The following is a 26,277-nucleotide window of genomic DNA, read 5'->3' as shown; positions in this document are numbered from 1 at the left end:
CAGGGTCAGAACCAAGCAGCCTGGGCTAGAACTGGTGTTCTAGTACAGGATGCCCAAGGTGCCACAGGATGCTGACAGCGAACCAGGCTGTGCCATGATGCAGGCCCCTCCCCTGTGAGCTCCTAACACATGAACCAAATGAGTACAGGGCCTGTACCACAGCTCACAGGACGCAGAGGCTCCTGCTTTACGGTCCTTGCCAACACCTGTGGATGGCTCTTCCCTTGGAGAGAGAAACTGCCACTACATCCTAAATTTTGGTGCTCACTCGTCCTATCCCGCACTTTATAGAAGGGGAAACAGAGAGGAACTGGCTCCGTGACAGATGCTGTCTCATTAATCAGGGCTGGTCTCCTGATTGCCCACTTGGTGAAAGAAAAGTTATTCCCTCTGAAGCAGCCTCAAATGCCTTCCAAGATCGCTGATGTTCTGGTCTTTGAAAATTCTGTCCAAGAAACGCTCAACTAACAACGCCTTTGTTGAGGCTCCTTCAAAATTGAAAGAAACGATCTCCCTCTGCTGGTAGCAGGTGTAACTACACAGCCTGAACTACCAGGCGTCTTATATTTGGAAAAAAACGACTCAGACCTCAGAAATAAGGTTTAGGTTGATATCCAACAATTTCACCCAGCAAGACTCAGTCAGAATAATTCACTTCAATGAATGGGTTCATAGGAGAATAAATGCATAGAGTCTCAGAGAGCGACTAAAACAAAATCTTTTCTCCTTGAAGATGGTGAAGCAGTTAACAGAATTAGTAGTTAACAGAATTGAGCTGCTCATGGGATGTCCACGTGGAGATGCCAGTGAAAGCCTAGCCATGTGAACTGGACACGCCAGGCTGGTCCAGGGCTGGGAATCAACTCTGGGGATCTTCAGCATACAGGGAGTGGTTTCCTCCACAAACATCTAGGTAAGAAAAGTGGACAAACACTGTATTTCAGAAACAGGAAGTCAAGAGAGCAGAAGACTAGCCAACTTGCCACTTTAACTTCTAAATAAAGACCAGTCACATTGGACACATGCTTGGAATTCATAATAATCATTAGCCATACAAATTGCAAATTGTCACAGCAGGAAGTGGTCACTTCAGAAAGATTAACGGTATGCTAGAAACATGAGCAAGACACACTCCATGTTGGATAAACTGATTATCGCATCTAACATGTAACACTAGTGAATGATGTGTTTTTTATACCGAGAGGACTACAGGACCGTGTCAGTGTGAGTGTTTGCTTTTTCCCCCTTTTGCTTTGGTGTTTTGGGAAAGAAAGAATGACTAGAGAGGTGAAATATGTTTATAAATAGTCCTCGTGCAGGCAAGAAAACCCCCATGATGATAACAGCTAACCCTTTAGAACTTTTACCAGGGGTCAGACGGATTCTAGGCTATTCGGCAGAGTAATTCATTTAATCCTTACAGTGTACCTTTGAAATAGCTACAAATACCATCTCTGTCTTTAACTCTTAGGGCAACTGAGATACAGAAATCTTTAGAAACTTGCGTAAGATGAGGCAACTTGTTGAAATTGGAAGCACCTGAAGTTGACCTTTGACAGTCTTTAACTTTAATGGTTTTACAGAGATTGTCCATCCGCTGATTCACTCTCCAAAGGGCTCCAACAGCCGGGATGGGGCCAGGCCAAAGCCAGGAGCCAGGAGCTTATTCCGGGTCTCCCATTTGGGTGCAGGGGCCCAAGGACTTGGGCCGTCTTCCACTGCTTTCCCAGGCACATTAGCAGAGAGCTGGAAGTGGAGCAGCCGGGACTTGAACCAGCGTTTGTATGGGATGCCAGCACTACAAGTGGCAGCTTCACCTGCTACATCACAGCGCTACACCACATGCATAATTTCATAGAAACTGCTGAGATCCAGGAGAACTGTAGCAGCTGGGACTCCCATTGGTTGTCCCAGTTCAGGTGCAATAATGTCAACTAACGGTAGCAGTTTTACATTGCAGCGAGTGATACAAAGTAACGATAATAAATGATTCAACTATCGCTTTACAAGCAGGAAATCCTGCGACCATTTTCACCCCATCAGACAGAAATGGTGAGCGGTTTTATGCATCAACAGGTATTTTCCATCATTTGCTGAGGTATAAAAATGTTTTCAGAGTTCTGAAGAAACGACCATCTGCAGTTTGGGAAAACAACGACTCATTTTAAAAAACAAGAATTGTCAGTAATTGCCTGCCCGTAGCAAAGATGGTTCCAAAGAATTCACTTTCCGGACTACAGACGGCGCCTGGGACTCCCAACTCCGTAAAAGCGAGAACGCATTACCCTTAAGAAAGATGGCAGCTTCCGAGCTTCCCCGCCCTCTTCCAAGATGGCAGCCCCGGTACTCGTGGGCCAGTGCCCGGGGCCGCTTCCGGGTAAGGCAGGGGGCGGGGTCCATTGAGGAAAGCCTTGCGTGCCCGCGCCCGCGACGGCGGCGCGCTTCAGGGCGCAGGCGCGGGGAGGGGTGGGGGAGGAGGGAAAGCGGCGAGTAAGATGGAAGATGAGGAGGTCGCTGAGAGCTGGGAGGAGGCGGCAGACAGCGGGGTAAGGAGGAGCCGCCGCCCCGGGGCAGGGCCGGGCGGGACCTGGCGTGAGGGAAGCCTCCGGGGAGTGGGTCTGGGGATGATTCTCCCCCAGGAAGGGCCCCCTGCGCCGGGCCGGGGGTGGAGGAGAGGCCCCCGGTTCCTGAGCGCCGCGAAGGCCTCTTAAAGGGGCCGCGTTCCAATTCCTCCCTCACCTTTGCCCGGTGCGCCTGCCTCCGCCCCAGCCCCCAGCGTGCGCGTCACCCGGGGAGCCCCACCCGGCACCGGGGCCTGCTTTCGTGGCCCCCGCGCCCGCTCGCCCGCCCTGGGCCCCGGGGGCCCGTGCTTTCCCGTCGGGCCCCCCCGCGGCCGGGGCACCATTTTAAAGTTCATGTGCTCTGACGAGGAGGGGCTCCCATGTTGGGGTGGGCGGCCTGGCCAGACCTGGAGGCGGCCGGGGGCGCAGCCGGGGGCTGGGGGCGGGAAACCGGGTCCTCTCGGATCCGCGCCACACTGCTGAAATCCCCCGCCACGGTGGGCGAGTCTGGGCTTTTTCTCTTTCGCTTTTGCTCGGAGTCCGCGCACGGCGGATCCCCGGGGGCCCTGCGGGCAGCCCCTGTCCCGGGGACCCCCGGCCGGGGTGGGGGAGGGGTGCGAGGTGGGAAGGGGCCGCCTTCCCGGGAGGGGAGGGGGAAGGCGGCCGTTCGACCTATTTTGGAGTTCCTGTTCGCCTCCGGGAGCGGCAGGGAAGGTGGATGCAGTGCTGTTGGGCTGGTGTCGGGTCTGGTCCGAGGCTGACGCCGGGAGAGTGGGCGCGAGACCTCTGCGTGCGCTCGCGCTGGTGGCTGCGGTGCTGCCTCGGGGACGCCCACCGTGGAGGTCCGTGTGGGTGCCCGGGCGGCGGTGGGCGCCTGCCCGCCTGTCCGCCGGAATGTCGAAACTTGGCTTCAAGGTTTTTTCCGCTGGTTCAGCGTTTCTGTCACGGTCGTTTATGTTTTTCCACTTCGCGCAGGGGAGGACCGGCTCCTGGACTTGTGGCTTGGGGCGAAGTTAGAGCTTTCCGCGGGAGGGGCAGGTGTCGTGTGCGTCCAGACAGCGCCGGGGCCGCGGGGTGCTGGGCCCTGTGCCAGGGAGGCTAAGTCACCCCGACGCCCCGCGGGCCGCCCCTGCCGAAAAAGCGTGGCCCACGGTTTGTGACCCACATAGGTTTCTTGGGTATCTTCGCCCTTTCTTGGTTTTCCTTACTGGTTTCAGAGGAACAGGAGAGTCTCGTGCCAAAGAGAGAGAGAAATGAAAGGAACAGGACGGAGGCGCGACGCAGGCGCGGGTTCGCTTTCGTGTTAGAATGGGAAGGCTGCGCAGAGATCAGCCACGCCGGCGCCCGTGCAGCCAGATGCAGCCAGATGCAGCCGGGGTCTTTCTGGTGTTGGTCCAGTATGCCGCTGCCGTCCTAGGGACGTGCTGGGGCGGAGAACGGAGTGGCACTGCCTGATTCAGGTTCCCTTATGTGTCGTATTTAATTGAATCCTGGGAACAACTTGTTGAGGCACTGCCCTCCCTTTATAGATGGGAGCCGTCTTGCGGAGGGTCACACTGAGAGTCCGTGGGAAGCTGACTCCCTACCTGGAAACCTGGGGGCAGACTTCGGAATTGGGCATTAGCTTTCGTTGTTAATACACTTGCTTTGGGCTCATATTTGAAGCCTTAGATTTGATTTCCTTTCAAATTTCACAAAGAATCTTGCAGATATGCACACTTTTGGAGGAGGGGCCCAGAGGGGAAGGGAGGAAGTGACTCCACGTGTCAGCCAGTTTTATGGTCTCTCAAATGCGGGCAACTCAAGGGTCGCCCACTTCCACCTCCAAGCCAAATCTCGTGGAGAAAAGATTGGCTGATGGGGGTTGCTTGATTCAAAAAGTGATCCCTCCCCTCCAGCTCTCCCAGCAGGCTTCCGTTATGCCGGAATCTCGTCTGTGTCCCTGCATCTGAGGTCCTTGTTTCCTGTGTTTCGTCAGAATGCCCGGTGTTGAGTCATGTTATTCAGGAAAAAACTGACTTTGAAAGATACTTCAAATAATCTAAATAGGCTGGTTTTGGCATTAGCTAGTACAGTAAACAATCAACTATAAAATTATTCTTTTTCCTGTTTGCTCCCAAGGGGTTAACATCCACAGTCAAGGGACAGTTCAGGAACGGTGATTTGCATTTCACCAAGGAGATAGTTCTTTTAAAATATCCTGCCTTTGGGAGAGAGAAAAATAAAGAATTGTGCTAATGTTGGCTTAGCCTTAAGTTGTGTCCTTTATCGTAAGCAAATCTCAAGGGACAGATGGAGCCTTTTGTGTTTGGAGACATCTTTTTGCTCCAGAAAGTGTCAGCTCCAGTCTGATCAGTGTTGGCTAGTGTAGAGCTGGTGTGTGTTCACCAGTTGTCCTCCGATGAAAGGCGGCCCAGGCCGGCCACTGGTGATGCGCTTGCCCTGCTGGAGAGGCAGGTGACGCACGTGTGGACCTGGGCTGATGACTGTTTGCAAAGCCTGGGCCAGCCCTGACTCCACTGCCTCTCAAAAGTGTCGCTTTGTTCTTTTTCTCAAGATCAAGTCACATAGCTGATGGGGAGAAAGTGCGTCCTTGATGGTTGGTCTTCTGGACTAAGAATTCAGTGTTTTGTTTTGTTTTAAGATTGTATTTATTTGAAAGGCAGAGATCCAAAGGGGGGGGGGTGGAGGGAGAGATATCTTCCATCTTCTGTTTCGCTCCCTAAATGGCCATAATGGCCTGGGCTGAGCCAGGCCAGAGCCAGAGTGAAGAGCTTCTTCCTGGTCTCCCACTGAGGACAGGGGCCCAAGCACTTGGGCCTTCTTCCACTGCTTTTCCCAGGTGCATTAGCAGGGCACTGGATCAAAAGTGGAGTAGCCAAGACTCAAACTGGCACCTGTATGGGATACTGCAGGTGGAGGCTTAACCTACTACACCAAGCACTGGCCCCAAGAATTCAGTTTTTCTTTCTTTCTTTCTTTCTTTTTTTTTTTTTTTAAAGATCTATTTATTTGAGAGTTATAGATACGGAGAAGAAGAGGCAGAGAGAGGGGTCTTCTTGTCCACTGGTTCACTCCCCAAATGGCCGCAATGGCCGAGCTGGCCAATCAAAAGCCAGGGGCCAGGAACTTCTTCCGGGTCTCCCACGTGGGTACACGGGCCCAAACACTTGGGCCATCCTCCACTGCTTTCCCGGGCAATAGTAGGGAGCTAGATCAGAAGTGGAGCAGCCAGGACTAGAACCAGTGCCCGTAAGGGATGGCAGCACCATAACCCTGGCCCCAAGAATTCAGTTTTTTTTTTTTTTTTAAGATTTATTTATTTATTTGAAAGAGTTACACAGAGAGAGGAGAGGCAGAGAGAGAGAGAGAGAGAGGTCTTCCATCCGATGGTTCACTCTCCAATTGGCTGCAATGGCCGGAGCTGTGCCGATCTGGAGCCAGGAGCCTCTTCCGTGTCTCCCACATGTAAAGAGCTGTATCAGAAGAGCAGCAGCTGGGACTCGAACCGCCATCCATATTGGATGCTGGTGCTTCAGGCCAGGGCGTTAACCCTCTGCACCATAGCGCCTGCCCCAAGAATTCAGTTTTGTATTTACTTTCTACTCACATGAGCCAATCTTCCAAACACAACCCTGTGATGCTGGGTGGTGTGTAAGGCCCTAGGAAGGTGTTAGTGAACTTTGGGCACCAATTGTGTGCTAGGCATTGAGGCCCAGGCCAGTGAAGGAGTCAGACTGGTGGGGCAACACTGTGGAGAAGAGGCAAACACGGCTGGGATCAGAGAAGGTGTTGAGAGGTTGCCCAAGTTAAGATTTCAAGGACTGGCTGATCCAAACAAGTCCGAGAGGGTGGGTGCTAGAGCGCGGGGCATGCAGGTGCAGAGAGAGGTGTGATGCTACAAGGATTGCCTCCTGCTCAGAGGAGGGGTTGGCAGGGCTGAGTGGAGGGCATGCAGGGGCCACGCTGGGAAGGGCCTCCTTGCGCTTGGTCTTCGAAGCTTGAACTTTGTCCTGAAAGCGGAGCCCAGCTTTGAATGCTCTTTTTTTTGTTTATCTGGGGTTGGCTTGTTTATTCTTTTAGCAAAGGAGTGACAGAGGTAGATTTTAAATAAGGAAATGAGAACTCTGATTTACTTTGTTTCTTTTGAGAAGAGCCTTCCTCCCCAAAGCTGACTGCCACCTCCCTTTGGGGTCTGCAGTGCATCCTGTGGCCGCTGTCCTTGTGGAATTTGTGCCCTCGGCTGGAGTGGTGTGGAATCGCGGAAAGCACAGGTACTCCACGCCGGAAGGGGCCCCGGCTCGTCCATCCCTGGGGACTGCTGCTCTCTCTGCGGCCTTCGGCCAGCTTGTGCACGGTCCTGCTGAGCACTGTGTCCCTGGGACAAGGATCTGTTTTACTGTGATTTCAAAGAGCGGGGATAATGAGCTTTTCAGTAGTGACTTCTCAGCTCTGCGCCCAGGCTGCGTGCGGGCCTGTTCCCAGCATGCTCTGGTGTCCCAGAGAGCTGCCATGGTTGCCATGAGCTGGAAACTCAGGCAGTCAGAGTTTCTTGTTTTGTCTTCTGTGACAGAAGAGAATGAGTCCGTCTTTCTAAAGCTTTCGGTGAAATCCTGTACGGGAAAGGCTCCTGTGTCCATCTGATGACGCAGAGACGGTCTCGTGGCCAGTCCTTCCGTCCAGTTTCCACCTCTGCCATGTGGGCCCGTGCAGCCAGCACCAGTTTCTGGCTATATCTGGAAGCTGGCCTCCACGGGGGTAGGGGCTCTTTCCTGCACGCTTTCCCCACAGGAGTAGAAATTTGTTTCTTTGAGAACAACTACTGACTTACTGGTTTCCTAGGAGAAGGTTGAATTTAGCTATGTAAGCCTGTGGCCAATGCACCCCAGAGGTCTCTCTTCCAAGGGGCTTCTGCCTGTTAGCCTCTGCTGGCAGCCTCTCCTGAACATCCAGTCTGCAGCACGATGGTGGTGGGCTTAAGGTTAGAGACGGTCACCCTGGAATGCGGAACACATCTAACAGCAGTCTGTACGTAGGTGAAGACTCTTGTCCGCTGAGGCTAAGATACCTCAACATGTCCCTAGCAGTGCGGCTTTCCCTTGTAAAAGGAACGCAGGAAATAACAGTCATTCCTTTCTGGAAGGAATAATAAACATGTACAGTGACAGTTGCATTCGTGGGGGGCGGGGTGGCTACGTGAGGTTGTGTGAAAGGGCAGTTGATGCTGGAAGCTGGAGAGGTCAGTGCTGTCATCGACCTTGGGAACCAGATCCTCGGCCCTCGGGCCCTGACCTTGGCTGCGGCCGCCAGTTCCATCTGCTGCCCAGTGGTCCAGCTCGCCGTGAGGCAGCCTGTCGGCCTGTGGGCCCAAGTCCTCCAGCCCCCTTTGGAAAGGCTCTGAGATAGGGGTAGAGCGCTCCTGCGGTGCCTTTTGACCTTGGTTATTGGAGACTCCTGAAGGTGCTAGTTATTCTCCTCCCGGAGTGCAGCGTGGAGTGGACCCCGTCCCGCCCCCACTCTCAGGAACGGTTCTGTTGGGACGGTTCGCACTTGCTGCTCCCTGGGTAGTTAACTAGCTGAGTACTGCAGGATGGGTAGCTGCTCCTTCCTTTGACGTGTTGTATCTGTTTTCACCTGGTGTGGGCCTGGGCTTCCCTAGCCTCCGTGAGCTGACTCAGAAGCTTGAACTTGGTGCTCAAGAGCCAAATGGCTAATACCGCCCTTTGCTGTAAAGCTACGTGCCGCACGTGCGAGTGAGGTGCTTGCTGAAGCTGTCATCGGATTGGCAGCTGACCTGTGGCCGGGTGGGAGAAGGAGCTCTTAGATACTGAGTTTGAGTGTCTTTCCGGGGCTTGGCTGCCGTCCCCTGCCACCCCTGCTTTATCTCCTGTGTTCCTTTCCGCTGGCTTTAGCCAGCTGGCCTGGAGGCTCTGCGGAGTGCTGCCCTTTCTAACTGGCCTTTGGTGAGAGTGCCCTTGAGTGGCAGAATAAAATCTGGTGGCGGGGGCCGGTGACGGTGAATCTGTCCCGTTGTCTGGTGTTTCTGTTGGGAGTGGAGCCTTGCTGTCTTATCCGAGGTAAGAGAGTAAACATCCCGCTTTTCCCGTGGGTGGCGGTGGTGAGAGCGGTGTGCAGGGTGGGTTTGAGTAGGGGGTCTGACTGGGGAGAGTCACAGCCTCCTCTCTGTGTCTTTCTCCTCGTGGGGGAAGTGGGATGGATAGAACTTGCTTGCCTGGTGGTGAGAGTCAGTGGAGCACTGTGTAAAGCCTCCTTCAGAGGCAGGTCCGCAGCAGGGCGCCACTGCCGTGCTTGCAAGGACGTCGTCCCCACCCGCTCTCCTGAGATGGGTGGAGGTCTCTTTCTGCTCCTGGGGACTAACCTGCTCTTCCTTCTAAAGTGGCATCATTTAGTGTTGTGTGAAAACCGGAAGGAAGAAGCAATAAAAGGCCTGGAGATGGTGGGTGCCCCATGAGACTTCACCCTGTTTGATTTCTAGGGCAGGGCTCCTCACCATGCCCCTGCCTGGCCCTTTATGTTAACCCGTTAAGTCTCATTGTCTTATACCTAGGACACCTATGAAAACTTAAATTGAGCAATAAATATAGCACTTACGGTGACTTTGTACCTGTGTCAGCTTTGTTGAAATATGCACAGAATCGGGGCCAGCACAGTGGCATGTGAGGTTAAGCCTCTGCCTGCAGAGCTGGCATCCCCTATGGGCACTGGTTCGAGTCATGGCTGTTCCACTTCTGATCCAGCTCCCCGCTAATGCGCTTGGGAAGGCAGCAGATGATGGCCCAAGTGCTTGGGCCCCTGCACCCATGAAGGAGACCCGGAAGAAGCTTCTGGCTTGGCTTGGCCCAGCCTTGGCCATGCAGCCACTTGGGGAGTGAACCAGCAGACAGGAAATCAGTCTCCCCTTCTCTCTGTGTATCTCTGACTTTCAAAAAACCAGATAAATGAATATTTTAAAAAAAATTCGCAGAATCGAAAACTTGGGACTTAATGGGTTAAGATAAAGAGATGTGTGGATTACCTCTCACTTGGAGACCCTTTGAAGAAGCTCCAGGCAAAATGATACACATTGTTTCAAGATGGGATTTACAAAGTTCCCAGGCTCTCAGGCCTGGGGTTCATCTACATTCTGGGACTGGTTTCTGCTGAAGAATTAGTTCCTTTTGGGTACTTCACAGCTTGAAGATCTGGGCGTTGGAAATCAGCTCTCTCTGGTTTGCTACTGCTGTGTGCTCAGGGAGTCTGCTTGCTACAGGCTTTGTGGCACAGGTTAAGCTGCTGCTTGGGACTCCTCTGCATCCCATATTGGAGTGCATTCCGCATTGCCAGAAGCTCCACTGCCAGGCCTACCTGTTCCACTTCCTATCCAGCCTCCTGCTAATACCCCTGGGAAGGCATCGGCTACTGACTCAAGTACTTGGGTCCCTGCCACCCGTGTGGGAGATCCAGATGGAGTTCTTGGCTCCTGGCTTCACCCTGGCCCAGCCCTGGCTTTTGTAGTGAACAGTGGATGGAAGACTTCTCTCTCTACCCCTCTTTCAAGTAGATGAAATAGAAATTAAGAAAAAAAAAATAGTGTGCAGCTTGGGTCCTTGGAGTACTCAGTTGTTGCAAGATTAAACAGCAGGAACACATCTTATTCTTTGTTTTAAAGATTTATTAATTTGAGAGTGGAGTGGCACACAGGGAGAGATCTTCCAACCCCCCGTTCACTCCTCAGATGGCACACTGAAGCCAGGAACTCCATCCTGTTCTCCCACATGGGTGGGGGGCAGGGGCCCAAGTGCTTGGGCCATCTTTTTCACTGCCTTCCCAGGCGCATTAGCAGACAGTTAGCAGAGCAGCTGGGACTTGAACCAGCACTCTGATATGGGATGCTGGCATCACAGGTGGTGGTCTTAACTCGCATCACATTGCCAGCCCTGAACACATCTTATTCTAAAGTTAGACTCTGAAGCAGTGTTCTCCAACAGAAGGTACAACACAAGCCACATAAATGATTTTGTACTTTTTTTAGATTTTATTTATTTGAGAGAGAGTTACAGAGTGAGGGAGAGATAGAATGGTCTTCATCCAGTAGTTTGCTACCCAAATGGCTGCAGCAGCCAGAGCTGGGCTGTTCTGAAGCCAGGAGTCAGGAGCTTCTTCCAGGTCTCCCACATGGGCTCAGGGGCCCAAGCACTTGGGCCATCTTCTACTGCTTTCCCAAGCCATAGGCAGAGAGCTGGATGGGAAGTGGAGCAGCAGGGACAAAACCAGCATCCATGTGGGATGCCAGTGTCAACAGGCAGAGGCTTAGCCTACTAAGCCACAGCAGTGGCCCCGATTTTGTATTTTCTAGAAGACACATTTTAAAATACACAGGAACCAGTGAAATTAATTTTAATATCCTAAACTTGATTTGATATATCCAAATTTGTGTAATTTCAGCACATAGTTAAGTTTGAAATATGTGAATGAAGGTGGGCCTTTGGCCTTGTGGTTAGGCTGCAGTTGGGCGCACCCACTTTCCGTTCTGGAGTGCCTGGTTTAGTCCCAGCTCTGCTCCCGGTAATGTGCACTCTGGGAGCAGTGGGTGATGGCTCAGGTGGTTGGGTCCCTGCTACCCATGGGGGCACCTGGATGGAGTGAATCAGCACATGGGAGCTCTGTCTGGTTTTTTTCTCTCTGCCTCTTGAATTAAAAAATTCATAAAATTTGTGAGATATTTGACCCTCTTTTTACACTGTGTTTTGCATTTGGCAAGGCGCATCTCAGTTCAGCCTGGCTGTGTGGGAAGTGCCCGCACGGGATAGTGGCTGCCACAGCCACAGCACAGTGGAGCCAGCGCAGAGGAGGGAGGGCTGCAGGGAGAGTGAGCCGGGGCAGAGCAGCCAGAGGTGATCTTGCCTCGCAGGTTTGGTCTGCAACACACCCCCACCCCCACCCCCACCACCACCCCCACCACCCCCACCACCCCCACCATCCTCCGTGGTTTTCTGGCACACTTGGTTTCCTCAAGTTCGTATCTTGGTCCTAGGAATTACAGCTAATTTTCCTGTGGATCAAGTAATCTCAGATGGTTTTCCGGAATTGGATTTAGACAAGAGATGAGTTCATTAAGATACCCTTCTAGAGTTTAACCTCTATCTAGGCAGGATCTTTTTTTTTTTTTTTTAATATTTGTCATTTGGTCTAAGTCAATTTTTTTAGCATTGTCGCATTAGGTGGATGTCTTATGTCTTATGTTGTTGTTGTTTTTAAGATTTATTTATTTACTTATTTGAGAGGTAGAGTTAGAGACAGAGGGCGAGAGTCAGAGAGACGTCTTCCATCTGCTGGTTCACTCCCCAAATGACCACAGTGGCTGGAGCTGGGCCGATCCGAAGCCAGGAGCCAGGAGCTTCTTCCAGCTCTCCGACGTGGGTGCGGGGGCCCAAACACTTGGATCATCTTCCACTGCTTTCCCAGGCCACAGCAGAAAGCCAAATTGGAAAGGGAGCAGCCAGGACTTGAACCAGCGCCCACATGGGACGCCGGCACTACAGGCAGTGGCTTTACCCGCTACGCCACAGCACCGGCCCCAGGATCTTTTTACTCTGTTCGTATTTTCATTGTCTTTCTCCCTGGCGTCTTCCCTCCACCTTTTCTCTTCTTAAACGGCGTGTCCTTTATGACCCTGCAGCTTTCCAGGACTTACCCCCTCCCCTCTCCCCTCCCCCATCACTGTGGTCACTGTGTCTGCCTGGGTAGCACCTAGCACATCTCCCGCCTCACAGTGGGTTATTCGTAAATACTTGTCTCCAGCATTTTTGGTCATAGTGCAGCGAAGGAGAGCGGACTCAACACCATGACGACGCCTTGACTTGGACAGGGATTTCAGAACTGTCCTGTGCCTGCAGTGACCCACTTAACTGGAGTGGACTGTTTCCCCGCAGTGTGGGAGCCGCAGAGGAAGGAGGGCCGTCTTCTGGGAAATGGAACCTGAAAACAAACTAAACAGCCTGCATTAAAAAGACAAATTAATGAATTAATGCCTGGCTGTGTCCCATAGATCTTATCTCAACGTCTGCATCCTGCCTGTTTTTGACTGATTGTGTTTGCTCAGAGTTAATTTGTGGAACCTGAGGACCTGAGGTGACAGGATTTGGGAGCTTCCCTCTGGGCTATGAGGTGGAGGTGGACTACGCATTGGAGATGGGCAGCCCTGTCAGGAAAGGACAGAGAAACAAGGTAGGGCTGAAAACTCTGCCAGACGTGGCTGTCAGCCGGCGAGCTCTCTAGATGCACATCTGGACAGGCACTGGCTAATGATGTGCTGTAAGGGACAGAGATTTTGATAGTTTCAAACTGGATTTTGCTATTGTGGATTGGTCCTACCTGTGAATTCGTTGGCTTCATTCCTAAGTGGAATCGAGCCCTCACGGGAAGAACCAGAATTCTATCTAGATTGGTGGTAGGGGAGGCATAAGGCGCCGTGCTGTGGCCAGAGGACACAGGTCCCAGTGTGCTGCCCAGGGCTTGAGGCAATTAGGCTTGGCATGGCCACTGGCTGCCGTGGCGGGAGCTCAGGGCCGGAATGTGCTGGAAGGCCGTCCTGCCTGCTCCTTCTCAGCAGCTGTCTTCGCTGTTTTCCTAAAATGGTTCCCAGGAAACCCAGTTGTTGTACCCCAGCATTCCCGTCTCTTGTCCAGACGCCCTCGTGTTCACTGGAGACTTGTGCTCCCCAGTTCAGGATGCTGGACAGGACCAGAGGGTTCCGTGGGTCATGATTTCCTTTAATGTGTTTCCTTTAATTAGAGAAGAAATGGAAACTAACAAAGGGAAAGGCAAAGTACTTGAGAAAAGTAGTAACTCCTTGCCAGTAGAAAGAGTGTGTTTCCTAATCCAGAGCCTGGAAGTAGGAGTGTCTTTTGCACCCTCCATGTAACACAAGATCACCTGACTTCTCAGGAGTTGTCTTAGTTACGGAGTTCTGCTTGTAAGAGGGAGGAAGCTGTGGGGGGGCAGGACAGCTTGCCCCTTTGGCTGGGAACTGAGGTGTGTGTGAGGGAGGCCTCTGGGGAGCAGGTAGCAGCAGGTTAGGCACCAGAAAGGGCGGGACACCCCCTAGAGTAACAGGTGAGGATTTGGAATCCTCTGCCCCATCTCTGGGGGTTCAGCGTCTTTGGCTCTGTCCCGGGGGTGTTCTCTCTCCGGAGTGGACCCCGTGCAGTCTGTTTCTTGAGGATCCACTACTGAGGAAGTGCAGCAGCCATGGTGCCGCACCTGCTGTGCCGCACACCAGGGCCTGCAGGAGCCTGCTGGTTTCTCCCGTGTCGTGGTACAGGAGCGAGCTTGCCTTTGTAATTTGCCTCACTGCGAAGGGGCATCCCCATCCTGCCTCCTGTTCCTGTGTCACAGAGCAGGCTGCTGGCGGCGCCCCTTCCCCGCCCTGCTGCTTGGAGCGATCTTATCCCCATCACACCCCCATGTTTCCGCCCCCAGCTCTGCCAGAGGTCACACAGCCTTGCAAGGCCAAGGGTGTGAGCGGCTGGTCAGGTGCACGTCTCAGGCAGCGGAACTGGTGGGTGTTGGTGTCTGGCTCTGCTCACCTCACGCTATGGCCTCTCTCTCACCGCCCCAAAAGGACCAGCCCTGCCCAGAGCCGCCTCCCTCCCCATGATGCTTCTTTGTGACTTCCCACCTCCACTCTATCCTGGCTTGTCTTGTTCTCTGTGGCCAAGCTGTATGTAGGGGTGTAGCCCCCAGAGCAAGTAATACAGATTTTTTAAAAAAATTTATCTTTTTTTTTTTTTTTTTTAATTGAAAGAGTGACAAAGGCAGAGAGAGAGATCTTCCCTCCATTGGTTCACTCCCAAAATGGCCACAACAGGGCTAGTCAAGGCTGAAGCCAGGAGCCTGGAACACCACCCCAGTCTCCTCTGTGGGTTAAAGGGGCCCAAGTACTGCTGCTTTCCCAAGCACATTAGCAGGCAGTTGGATTGCAATGGTGCAGCCAGGACTCAAGCTGTCGCTCCGATACGGGATGATGACAATGGAAGCAGCAGCTTAACCCGCTGAGCGGCAACGCTGGCCCTGTGATGCTGATCTTTTGATTGTAATTTGGATCCAGTGAAAGGAGGCCACCCCACTACTGTCATCTTCTAGAGTCTGCTTGGTGCTTCTTGGAAAAAGTGAAGAACCTTTCAGGGAGGAGACGCTGTAGGAAACCAAACCAGTTGCCACCGTGCCCATTCAGGGCAGTCGTGGAGCTTACGGGCTCTTCCTCAAGGTCTGACTCGGGAGCCGTGACCTTGGGCAGGTCCTGTGCATCCTGATAGACAGGGAACTGTAACGCATGATTCCTCGCACTACTGAGGCCTGTTCAGTACCACGGGGCTGGTGCGTCTCTGGAGGAAACACACGTTCTCCTTGTAACATACCCTGCAGGAGCATTTGGACTGAGAACACGAAGTCCCCAGACTTTGTCCCCAGCAGATTGATTGCAGGGCCTTGTCCAAGCAGAGGGCGAGGAGCTCCTGTGCCTGCAGGCTGCAGGGTGGGGTGCAGTGCCTCCAGCTGCTGGCAGAGCGCCCCTCTCCTGTGTGGAGGCTGTGAGCACATTGGTGTCCAGCTGGCCATCCGGCACCTGCTTTTCACCAGAGCTGCTGGGGTTTATGTCCCCACTGTCATCTGAGGAACACCCCCCCCTCCCCCCCGGTTCCGATACAGCCACCTTGTCTGATGTGATGCCGTTGGATGGGTGTTTCCGTTACGGGAGTGCCGGGGAGCAGTGTGGAGTGCGGGAGAGGACACTGTCACCCAGTGGCTTTTCCCAGTGGTGTACCTTGAAGTAAGGCATTCCTCCAAAACCTGGGGTGTCTGTGCCAGGTGTGCTGCACGTGCTAGTTCGGGGATAGAGACACATTTAGCCGGATGTGGCCCATAATGTCTTTTTTTTTTTTTTTAAGATTTATTTATTTATTTGAAAGTCAGAGTTACACAGAGAGAGGAGAGACAGAGAGAGAGAGAGAGAGAGGTCCTCCATCTGATGGTTCACTCCCCAGTTGGCCGCAACGGCCAGAGCTGCGCCGATCCGAAGCCAGGAGCCAGGAGCTTCCTCCGGATCTCCCACACAGGTGCAGGGGCCCAAGGACTTGGGCCATCCTCCACTGCTTTCCCAGGCCATAGCAGAGAGCTGGATCGGAAGTGGAACAGCCGGGTTTCAAACCGGCACCCATATGGGATGCTGGCTCTTCAGGCCAGGGTGTTACCCCGCTGTGCCACAGCACCGGCCCCCCATAATGTCTTCTTACAAAGGGTTTTTTCCAGCCAGACTCCGTGTGCTGGGGCTGGGCAGACCCCCGATCGTCCCTAAAACCCTAGAGAAGGAAGGAAACAGCCTGTTGTCCTGAGGGCAGTCCTGAGACCTCTCAGATCCTGCAGTGATTAGTGCTGGTTTGCTTCTGCGCATCTTTGTTGATCCTCACAGTGATGTGAACATGAGAATTCATAATGAAGTTAAAATTTCAGAGCTTTCCCATAGAAGCTTGAACTGCATTTCTTGTAAGTTAGCAGACCTGGCCCCATCGACCAGGGCTCCACAGTGGCTGTTCTCAGGCAGGCACACACTGTTTGTTTTGTTGTTGTTGTTTGAGGATTTATTTATTTGAAAGGCAGAGTTACAGAGAAGCAGAGAGAGAGAGAGAGAGAGAGTCTTCCTTTCACTGGTTCATTCCCCAGATGGCCGCAACGGCTGGAGCTGCCAGGAGCCAGGAGCCAGGAGCTTCTTCTGGTCTCCCACACAGGTGCAGGGGCCCAAGGACTTGGGCCATCTTCCCTGCTTTCCCAGGCCAAAGCAGAGAGCAGCCGGGACTCAAACTGCGATGCTGGCACCACAGGCAGAGGCTCAGCCTACTACGCCGCAGCGTTGACCCAGGCACATACTGTTGGGGCTTTGCAGCCCCCTCGGTGTTTCCTGGCTAGCCAGTGCAGGCACCCAAATCTCTGTTCAGGGCATCTCAGCCCCACAGATGGTAAGCCTTGCGTGAGTGGCAAGCTCACGTTCAGATTGGAGCAAGGTGGGACAGTGTAGAACTCTTTGATAGGCCTTTCAGACTGATGTGAGGGATACCATTTACGTGGGCGGTTAACACTGATGTTTACAGAATTAATGGAGTTCTGGTGCACACTGGGCAGTGGGCATCAGTTCTCTGAGTTTGCACTTGTCAGTTCACAGGAAACCTTCGCCATTTGTCACTTAACATTCATTGGGCACTATATGTGTGCTCCACGCTGGAGTGAGAGGTTTTGGTTTGACTATCTTCCTCCTTCCTCCAGAGACTTGATGGTGCCCTCAGAATAGTCTGTTGTGCTTGCTTAAATGCACTGTCAGCTGGGTGGGGAACGTCCAGCCCAGCCCATGGGCTATGTAAGGCCCACGAAAGGGGCTGGCGTGGTGGCACAGCAGGACAAGCCTCCACCTGCACAGTCAGCATCCTGTATGGGTGCCCGTTTGAGACCTGGCTGCTCCACTTCCAATCCAGCTCTCTGTTAATGTGCCTGGGGAAGCAACGGAAGATGACCCAGATGCTTGGGTCCCTGCACCCACGTGGGAGACCCAGAAGCAGCTCTGGGCTCCTAGCTTCAGCCCTGGCCAATGTGGCCATTTGGGGAGTGAATGGAAGTGGATGGAAGACATCCCCCTGTCCCCAACTCTGCCTTTCAAATTAAAAAAAAAAAAAAAAAAAAAAAATCCGGCTGGTGCCGCGGCGGCTCACTAGGCTAATCCTCCACCTGCGGCGCTAGCACCCCAGGTTCTAGTCCCGGTCGGGGCGCCGGATTCTGTCCCGGTTGCCCCTCTTCCAGGCCAGCTCTCTGCTGTGGCCCGGGAGTGCAGTGGAGGATGGCCCAAGTCCTTGGGCCCTGCACCTGCATGGGAGACCAGGAGGAAGCACCTGGCTCCTGGCTTCATAACAGCACGGTGCGCCAGCCATGGGGGCCATTGGAGAGTGAACCAACGGTAAAAGGAAGACCTTTCTCTCTGTCTCTCTCTCTCACTGTCCACTCTGCCTGTAAAAAAAGAAAAAAAACCTTTTTTTTTTTTTTTTAAGCCCACAAAATTGTTTGGTCTGGCTCTGCGAAGACAACTGCAGGCAGGACTCAAAATTCAGTAAATCTGTAGCAGGCTGATTTTTAAGTTTCTATTTTTGTTTGACCCATGAATGATGTTTTAAATACTCAAACAGCCCTTGGCAGAGAACAGGTTCCCCACCTGTGCTCGGCACCAGTCAGAACCAGTCCGCGTTGGGCTGGATTTAAATCTGCCTTCATATTTGCAAGAGATACAAGTAGGGGCAAGAAGGGCGAGGAAACCTTCCAGGTAATACTGACCTTGAAGGCTGGCCTAGCTTTATTGCTAGTAAATGGTGCTTTTTAAGGCCAAGAAGATCACTTCGTAGTGATAAACTGATTAATTTCCTAGAAAGACTAAATCTTAGTTCCCTCTGTAGTCAGTAGCTCAGCTGAATCGGGAGGAACTGAGCAGCTGGAGCTCACCCATCAGCCGTGGAGGCGGCCGCTCCCAGGACTCCCAGGACGGCACTCATGGGGAACGGCACAGCGGGGATTCTTGTGTTACAACTACTTTGAAAATCAGGGTTTCTCAGCCTTGACACTGTTGACCTGGGAGGCTGGTTGAGTCTTTGTTGCTGGGCTGTCCAGACGTTGTGGGATGTGTGGCCCAGATGTCCCTCCCAGACCGTGTCCGGCAGCAGGTGCCCACAGCATCCTCCCCGGGAGTGACACCACCACCTCGTGCCCCCGGGGGCAGAGTCGCCTCTGGGGAACCCGGTGCTGCCATCTCCTCTCCAGACACAGGATTTGGCGTGCGTCTTTTCCCTTCTCGAGTAGCCAGATGGTCTTGCCCTCAGTAAACGGGACGTTTTGAGAAAAAGCGTGGGGTGGGCACGGAGCCTGGACATTCGTGCTTTGCCTTCTCACAGCCTCTCCCCGCTTCCCTGTCCAGTGTAGGGACACTCGCTTGTGCGTGGGATTCCTAGTGCAGGGCCCTGAGGACTCAGACTCGCAGGGCTCTGGCTGCTGGTGGGGAGGTCGGGGCCCGAATGTGCTGGTGGGTTCCCGTCTTCTGATCCTCCTCAGCGTCGTCTTGGCTTTGCTTCTCTGAAGTGGTGGCATTGCGTTTGTCGGGACCTGGGCGTCCTGTTGTGCCGCCTCGGCTCCAGATCCCCGGGGTCCGCGTGGAGACGCACGGCCTCTGCTGTGCTCTAAACCTAGTGCTGGGTGCTGGTCGCAGAGCGTTCAGATCCAAACCGGAAGAAAATAGGAAATGAAATCCTGAAACATGTGTCACCAAGGAGCTGGAGGCGTCGAGCTGGGAGTTTGTGAAGAGAGGGGCCACTGCAGCAGGTGGAGCTGCACGCTGGGTTCAGGGGTGGCCAGGGAGGGTCTCAGAAGTTCAGCGGAACGGGAGCAGGCGATCCAGGCAGGTGCTGCACACAGCGCAAGCACGTGGTGAGACTGCGCTTTAGAAAGCCAATTGGCGTGGCTCTGTGAAGAACAGACGGGGGTTGTGCGGTGACCCCAGCGGAGCAGTGAGGTCAGCCATGGGGTTGAAGGGAGGTGGACCCGCAGAGGGAGTCAGTCCCAACCCAGAGTCTGGTCCGCATCCGTCACCTCGTAGGACACAGTTGTGTCCCTGGCTAGAGAGACATTGCCTTTAGCTCGGAAAATAAAGACATAAGTTTTTATTCAAGAGAGATTTTTTTCCACTTTTTATATACATTTTTTTCCTCTAGGAAATAGACAGACGGTTGGAAAAAAAACTGAAGATCACACAAAAGGAGAGGTAAGGCTCCTGTCTGGTCTGAGGCTCACGCTCTCTGCCGCTCGAGAGCTGAGCAGTCAGGGGTGTCCTCCAGCTGGCCCAGGGTGTAGCAGGTCAGGCCCCTGGGCAGTGACCCCTTCTCTCTGAGCTGGAGACCAGGATGAGGTAGCTTGAGGCTTCAGGAGTGAGGTTGGGGTGCTGCCCGCCTCCCCCCTTCCTGGCCCCGCGGTCTGACGGCACGTGGGAGGTCACAGGACGGAGGACTTGGGTTTTAGGCCAGCGGCTCTGAGGCTCAGGCACGCTGTTCCCGCTCTGGGCACCAGTGCTTCTGTGTTACCAGCGGAATTTGGACAGATGCTTTCTCTGGGCCCTTGGTACCTTGTGAGGATCCTGGAAGAGAAGAGGCTAGGAAATTCTCGAAGAATCTTTAAGGCTAGCTTTGTTCCCTCCCTGCACAGCAGAGGAAGTGGGTTTCCAGAGCAGGCAAAAGTCACTTCAGCTCTCTCCGGGCCTGGAGAACTTGTCGGCTTTGTGTGGGAACAAGTGGCGGAAGGAGGAGGGGCCTCTGGGTGTGCTTGGTGGGCTGCAGTCGTCTCCAGGGAGCTCGGGGCGCTGCCTGGCCAGCTCGCCCGGCTCCCCGCCTCTTTGGTCAGATTTCTGGCTCCCTGTCTGTCTGCTCATCCCAGCAACCACACTGACGCCTGGTTACAGTCCCCTTCCCGTCCTGCTCCTTTCCCACCCAGCACTCGCTCCCCTTGGCCCTGGCAGCAGCTGAGTTCCTCTGGCCCCTGCCCCCGCCACCAGCGTGGCTCTGGTTGGTTCTGGAGAGGAGCCAGGAGTGCTGGGGGAGGGGCCTCCCCCCCCCCCCCCCCCGTGGTTCTGGTTGGTTCTGGAGAGGAGCCAGGAGTGCTGGGGGAGGGTCCTGGCGTTGTCGTGAGTTGGTCTTTCCGCACTGGCCCCTTTCATGTCCTGCGGCTTTTTGTTTCTTTCTTTGCCTGTGTTGTTTCCCCTCTTGGTTTTTCCTTGGCTCCACCTCTCCTGAGGACACGTCGCCTGGATGTGCACATCCACCGGCCTTGGACAAGGCTTCTGGTGTGAGCGTTGCCAAGCGCTGTTTCGAGGACAGTCTGTCGCCAGCCCCGCCGTGTGCCGCAGGCCAGAGCGCCTGGTGAGGGAGGCTCCTCTGCGCAAGCTCTTGGGAGAGCTGAGTGGCTGTCGGGGAGGCACAGGGCGCGCTCAGGGAAGGCCGAGGCAGCCTGCTGAGTCCTGTCCTGATGCCGGGCAGGCTCCGTGGCGTGGGCTCCTCTCAGTGTCTGCCTGCCGCGAGTACGCGCGAGGGAACACCCGGGCTGACCTGAGTGGAGGCCAGCTGGGCTTCTGCTGCAGCCCTGCAGTCTAGACATGGAGCGTGTTGCTGGCAGGGACCAAACCAAGCAGTGGTTGAAGTGACTGTGACCAGCACGGGGATGCGAGTCCCAGAGCGCGGCAGGTGGCGTTCCAGCCCCTCTGGCCGGGTTAGGTGAGCGCAGTCCCTGGGGACCGCGGAGCTGTGGCAAGGTTGCCTGCTGTGTGCAGAAACGCTCCGTGGAGCATGGGAGTTGTGAGGCCTGGTCAGAGGCCAGAGGCTAGTGAACTGCATCAGGAGAGGGAAGCCCTGAGGGGGGTGCGGGGCGTGGCGGGGCGTGGAGGGGCAGGAGTGGTGAAGCTGTGTTTGCTCTTCATCAGCAGGAAATCCAAATCTCCTCCCAAAGTGCCCATTGTGATTCAAGACGATAGCCTTCCCACGGGGCCCCCTCCACAGATCCGCATCCTCAAGAGGCCCACCAGCAACGGTGTGGTCAGCAGCCCCAACTCCACCAGCAGGCCAGCCCTTCCGGTCAAGTCGCTCGCACAGCGGGAGGCAGAGTACGCCGAGGCCCGGAAGCGGATCCTGGGCAGTGCCAGCCCCGAGGAGGAGCAGGAGAAGCCCATCCTCGACAGGTGAGTGTAGCTGCCGGGCCCGCTGAGGGGGCAGCTGTGTGTAGTGAGCCGCAGGCAGGACGGGGACAGGGTCTGTCGCAGCACGAGCTGCCAACCCCCGCCCCCCAGGGACCCCCTCACAGTCTGCTGCTCTGAAAGCCACGGGGTGCTTTGAGGAGGTGGCAGCTGGCAGCCTCGCGGGCACCAGGCAGCAGCATTGCTTAGAGGGACTTGGCGTCAGCGTGCCACTCACCTCCGCGTCACTGAGAACTGCTTCCCACTCCTCGTGGCCCAATCTGGAAGATGGGCTGGTGACTACCGCCTGCCTTCTCGCACTGGGCAGGCCAGTGAGTCCATGAGCAGACGGCGCAGGTGCCCAGCCCAGTGGGAAGTGCTGGCGGGGTGCCTGAGTGTCGCCTCCTGTCGCCTACTGCACACTGAATTTCCTAATCTTGGCGGTGTTTTCTCTGCAGTGCTAGAAGTTGGGTTATTGTGTCACTTTCTCTCCAGCAGCATTTGGTAAAATCAGCTCAAGCTTTGAGGGGCTTCTTTCTTTGGCTTGGTGTTCTCTGGGGCTTAAGCGAACCTGTGTGCTTTCCCGCTGTCCCTTTGTTGTTTTGAAGGGAGGTCCGTTGTGTTACTTCTCCTCCAAGTCTTTCTCCAGAGGGAAAAAGTTCATTTCTTTTAGCCCCCTAGAGTGTGAGTCAAGTGTCAGCACGCGGTGTGGAGAGCAGCGGAAGGGCGGGGATGGCGGGGATGGTGGTGCTGGGCCCCCCTGCCGAGCCCCTGGTTGAGGCTCCTTCCCTGGGCCTGACGCCCTGGAGAGTCGGTGCCTTGTGGTTCTGGGGAGGGTGTGCTGCGAACGGGCACAGCCTTTGGACAGAGTGGGCCCCTGAACACCCCCCTGCCAGCAGGTGTGTGATGCCGGGGAGAGTGCTGTAGCCCTGGCTGCCCGCGAGGACCTCCCCGCTGGGGCAGCCCCGAGTCTGCCTGCCGAAGGAGCCGGCTGACAGTCGCTGTTGGTGTTTACGATTTGGGGAGACCTTTTGTATCCTCCTTCAGGCCTTGCTCTGATCTTCCCTTCAGGCCGACCAGGATCTCCCAGCCTGAAGACAGCAGACAGCCCAATAATGTGATCAGGCAGCCTCTGGGTCCTGATGGGTCACAAGGCTTCAAACAGCGCAGATAAATGCAGGCGAGAAAGGATGCTGCCGCTGCCACCGTCTTCGCCTCCTGGGTTGTCCGCCACGGGTCGCACTGCCGTGGCAGACAGCTGGACTTGAGCAGAGGGAACGACCTGACTTACTTGCACTGTGATCCCCCTTGCTCCGCCCACTGTGACCTTGAACCCCATGCACTGTGACCTCTCCCCTTCCCCCCTTCCCACTGTGATTGGCACGTCGACAAGGGCTGTCTCAAGTCAATGGAAAGGGAAAGAGGGTGGGGATCTGGGGAGGGTCGGGGGGACCCACCAAGCACTCAGAGCAGAGAGTCAGACAGTGCCACTTGGCCACTTGGGGTAAAGCCAGTGCCAGCAATAACAGTTTATCATGCTCATTAATTTGGGATTTCAAAACACAAGTGAGAACTCCCGCTTACCCACCCCCAAGTGCATGTCTTCATCACTTAAAAAGTAAGTTCCATTTGAAGATATCCTTTCTTTTTTTTTCTTCCTATTTTTGTTTGTTTAATACAAATATCTGATTTGCAAGAAAAGTGCATGGGAGGGGTTTTAGTGGTTTAATGAATTTTTAATTGAGAAAGGGTAGTTTGGTAGTCTACTTAAAAATGTTTCTGGGAAATTCTCTGGAAACATTAACCAATAGGATTTTGGTGAGCTTAGCTTCTGTATTCCTACTGCCACCCAGAGAAGGGGCAGGGCTCTGCAGCCCTCAGGACAGGCGAGCACCCCATGCCTTTACCTCCCTCCCCAGCCAAGGCCCTGCCTGGAGACTGGCTAGCTCCACAGGCTCGGAGAGCGCTAGAGGCAGGGGCCGCGAGTGGACCCGGCCGTGCTCCCTGGGGAGGGTGCGAGCCCCTCCTCTAGTGCGCTAGAGGCAGGGGACGCGAGTGGACTCGGCCGTGCTCCCTGGGGGCTCCCGCCAGCTACTCCTGGACGAGAGCAGGGAGCGTGTGGGAGCAGACACCTCCTGGTAGAAGCCAGGGATGTGGCCTTGTTGAGTGTTTTGCTGTCAGCACAGACCACAGTTTGCCTCTGGGGCTCCTGGCGTGGGTAGGAGGTAGGTAGATCTTCCCACCCAAGCAGGGCTCAAACCCTAGGGGCTCGTGGCGTTCTCTCTCGTGAAGCCGGTACCCGGGAGCAGCTGATTCGGAACAGCAGGGAAAGGAAATCTTTGCGTTGTGTTGCGGAAGTTGGCAGCAGACGAATTCTCCAGAGGCCTCGGCTGCCCCGCACGCCTTCTTCCCATGTCGAGGACCTGGAGTGAAGGCAATTTCTCTGTCCCTGGAGCCTAGGAACATTTTTTTCGGCTCCTTGAGGTGGGAGAGGCTAGGAGGCCTGCTGTCCGGACAGCTCCGTGCGTGCAGCCTGACCCCTCTCAGGCTCCTGGTCGCTTGCGTTGCACTGCGCCTTATCCCTCAGCCAGCCTGCCAGCCTCCCAACTCCCAAACAACAGATGGGTTTTGGATCAGTTGGTGCAGTTTTGGGCAGTTCCTGGTAGCCAAGGTGGCAAGCTGGGATTGGTGGGCTTCGCCCCCCTTGGGCTCACCTGGCTCTAGGAATACCAGGCTGGGCCCACGGAGCCGCGTCCCACGACACCTTCCCCTCGGGAGGAAGGGCCAGCTGCCAGTTGTCAGCAGCCAGTCCCTAGCACAGGAAGGTATGTAGCTCGGGCTTACCCGTGAATGGAGCTGGAACAAGGCTTCAGTCAGGAAGACGGGCGGCTACCTCCAGGAGTGGGCGAGAGGAAAGTTGGCTGCTAATCTTTATACAGTCCCACTGCCCTGACCGAGTGTCCACGGTCCGAATGTCTTGTGTCTAGCCCTCAAGTGGTAGTGGGTTTTGGCCCAAGGTGAGGCTGCCCTTTGAGTGAGAGAAGGGTGCAGCGGGGAGTCCATGTGGGAAGGCCGGGAGTGCCAACTGCTCAGCCCTGGGGAACACCTGTTCTTGGCCCCTCTCCCCCGTGGGAGCCACGGCAAGGCTGGCAGCAGGTGTCTTCAGGTTGAGGACGTGGCAGGGACTGGGGGACTGGTGTTCCCACCTCCCTCCGGCCAAAGATGGGGCTCTGCCCGCTGGGTGCTGGCACCACCCCCAGCAGTCACACCCGCTCCCCAGGAGGAGAGGTGGCAGACAAAATGTTAACGAAAGCAAACAAGGAACTGTGTTGTGTTGGGGGGAGGAGGGAGGGCAGATGGGAAAACGGTTTGGATCTTGCGTGGTTTTGTTTTGTTTTGGTAGAGTTGTCCGTGACTTTCCTCAAGTGCTTTTTTCCCTTTTCCTTTTTTTTTTTTTTTTAAAGTAAGTTGCAGGCTTTGGCTTGGAAATCCCTGGGGGGGTGAGGGGCAGAAACCTGAGGCTGCTGCCCCTTTATCTGCCTTCTTGGTACTGTCCCTCCCCCACCCCAGCTCCCCCCGGACCCCATGAGCCAGGCCTCAGACCTTCCAGCTACCCGCTTCCCATGAGCCACTACTCTGATGTCAGCCTATAACCAAAGGAGCTGGGGGGCCGGGCCTGGTGACCAACCCTTCTCAGCCCACTCAATGAGGGTGCTCCCCACCTGCAGGCAGGAGGCAACACCCTATCTGCTACCATCAGCCCCTTCCAGAGCCCACCTGCCTCACCCAGCCCTGCCCTGCCCAGCCATACCCTGCTCTGCCCCATCTGGGGGTGCTCTGCTCAGGGAGGGGCCGGCAGGGCTGCACCCAGCTTCCCTGGTAAGCAGAGACTCAAGAAACCTCCGGGGTCCTGTTTTCTGGTCGTGTGATCCCAGGGGAGCGCACGGGCCCCTTGGGTGTCTGAACAGAAGGGAATGGGAGGGAGGGCCGCACCCACGCAGTCTTTGCTGCTGGTGATGCGGGCAGCTGCCTACCCCCACCCCACCCCGCACCGCGGGCTCCTGAGTCGGCAGATTAAGCATTTTATAAATTGTATTTTAAATACATGTTTTAAACTTGTCAGGTCCTTGTCTTCATTTCAGCCCCTGGCCTCCTACCTGGAGCTACCCCTGCCCGCCCCCTGGGAGGCTCCGGATGGTGTGCAGGCTGGGGCGAGCCCTGGGTCTTGCGGCTCCCTCCTGCGCGTCCGAGGGCCTGCTGCCTTCGGGGACTCGGTCTTTCCCAGGTACTTCCCTGAACGCTCACCACTCCCTGCGAGCGTGGGGCCCCAGTCCAAAGCAGGAGAGGATGGTGAGGAAGGGCCGCCCAGCTCTGTGCTTGCAAAGTGCGTGGGAGGCCCAGCACCCAGGGCACAGGCCAGGGCCTTGAGGCGACTCTCGCCTCGGGGTTCTCAGGCCAGAGCCAAGCTGGAGCCCTGCTCTCGGAGACCCAAGGAAGGAGTGAGACCAGGGTCCTCGCCACGGAGGCTGCGGTTCTTGTGTTTATTGGCTTACCAGGCCATACAGGCAGACGGCAGCAGCCCCGCCTGGAGCCCCGTCCGTCCGCAGGCCATGAACAGTTGCGCTGCTCAGAGAAGAGGGTCAGTGGGTTTGAGCTGATACGGAGCTGAGCCACTTCCGGCTGTCAGAGCTGTATTCTCTGTGAGGAGGGGTGAGGCAGAAGGATGGGAGAGCTCGACTCTCTCCTCGGTGCCCCGGGACTTGAGCCATCCCTGTGCGCCGAGGCGGGAGGCGGCCGGCAGCGGGGCTCAGGGCCTGATTGCAAATCCGCGACCCTTTTCCCCCGAGGGGCCTGGCCGGGGACTGCTGCAGGGACCCCGTGCTGCCCGGCGGCTCTGCCTGCGTCTCCTGATGTGGAGCC

General features: G+C 55.2%; 2 protein-coding genes and 1 long non-coding RNA gene across 29 annotated transcripts in view; 1 reads left to right on the top strand and 2 right to left on the bottom strand.

The window, feature by feature from the left end:
* Nucleotides 1–596: 596 nt before the first annotated feature.
* Nucleotides 597–2,546, bottom strand: LOC138850723 (uncharacterized). The gene is made up of 2 exons (XR_011390874.1): nt 2,197–2,546; nt 597–909 (listed from the first exon to the last, which is right to left on the bottom strand). It is a non-coding gene; the product is annotated as an uncharacterized lncRNA (long non-coding RNA).
* Nucleotides 2,427–25,477, top strand: SZRD1 (SUZ RNA binding domain containing 1). Of its 13 annotated transcripts, none has more exons than XM_051836569.2 (6): nt 2,469–2,546; nt 6,763–6,835; nt 19,355–19,404; nt 20,427–20,551; nt 21,109–21,363; nt 22,429–25,477. In XM_051836569.2, the coding sequence occupies exons 1-6, from the start codon at nt 2,496–2,498 to the stop codon at nt 22,529–22,531; spliced, it is 657 nt and encodes a 218-aa protein (XP_051692529.1). In that variant the 5' UTR covers nt 2,469–2,495; the 3' UTR covers nt 22,532–25,477. The 13 variants fall into 13 exon arrangements, with proteins under 13 accessions (XP_051692537.1, XP_051692529.1, XP_051692536.1 ...); XM_051836568.2 differs by lacking the exon at nt 2,469–2,546 and adding an exon at nt 2,623–3,058; XM_051836567.2 differs by lacking the exon at nt 2,469–2,546 and adding an exon at nt 3,174–3,403 and having other exon boundaries at nt 6,716–6,835; nt 21,112–21,363.
* SPATA21 (spermatogenesis associated 21) overlaps nt 25,186–26,277 on the bottom strand; it is a 49,499-nt gene continuing 48,407 nt past the window's right edge. For all 15 annotated transcript variants that reach the window (XM_070079239.1, XM_070079238.1, XM_051836555.2 and 12 more), the window contains one exon: nt 25,186–26,055. In XM_070079239.1, the coding sequence (XP_069935340.1) occupies nt 25,998–26,055 (58 nt within the window). In that variant the 3' untranslated portion in view covers nt 25,186–25,997. The remainder of the gene's footprint in view (nt 26,056–26,277) is intronic.

This window comes from Oryctolagus cuniculus, chromosome 7 (genome assembly GCF_964237555.1).
Source record: "Oryctolagus cuniculus chromosome 7, mOryCun1.1, whole genome shotgun sequence".
Classification (NCBI taxonomy): Eukaryota; Metazoa; Chordata; class Mammalia; order Lagomorpha; family Leporidae; genus Oryctolagus; species Oryctolagus cuniculus.
Note: the sequence above shows the minus strand (reverse complement) of the source record. Positions and strands in the feature narration are given on the sequence as shown.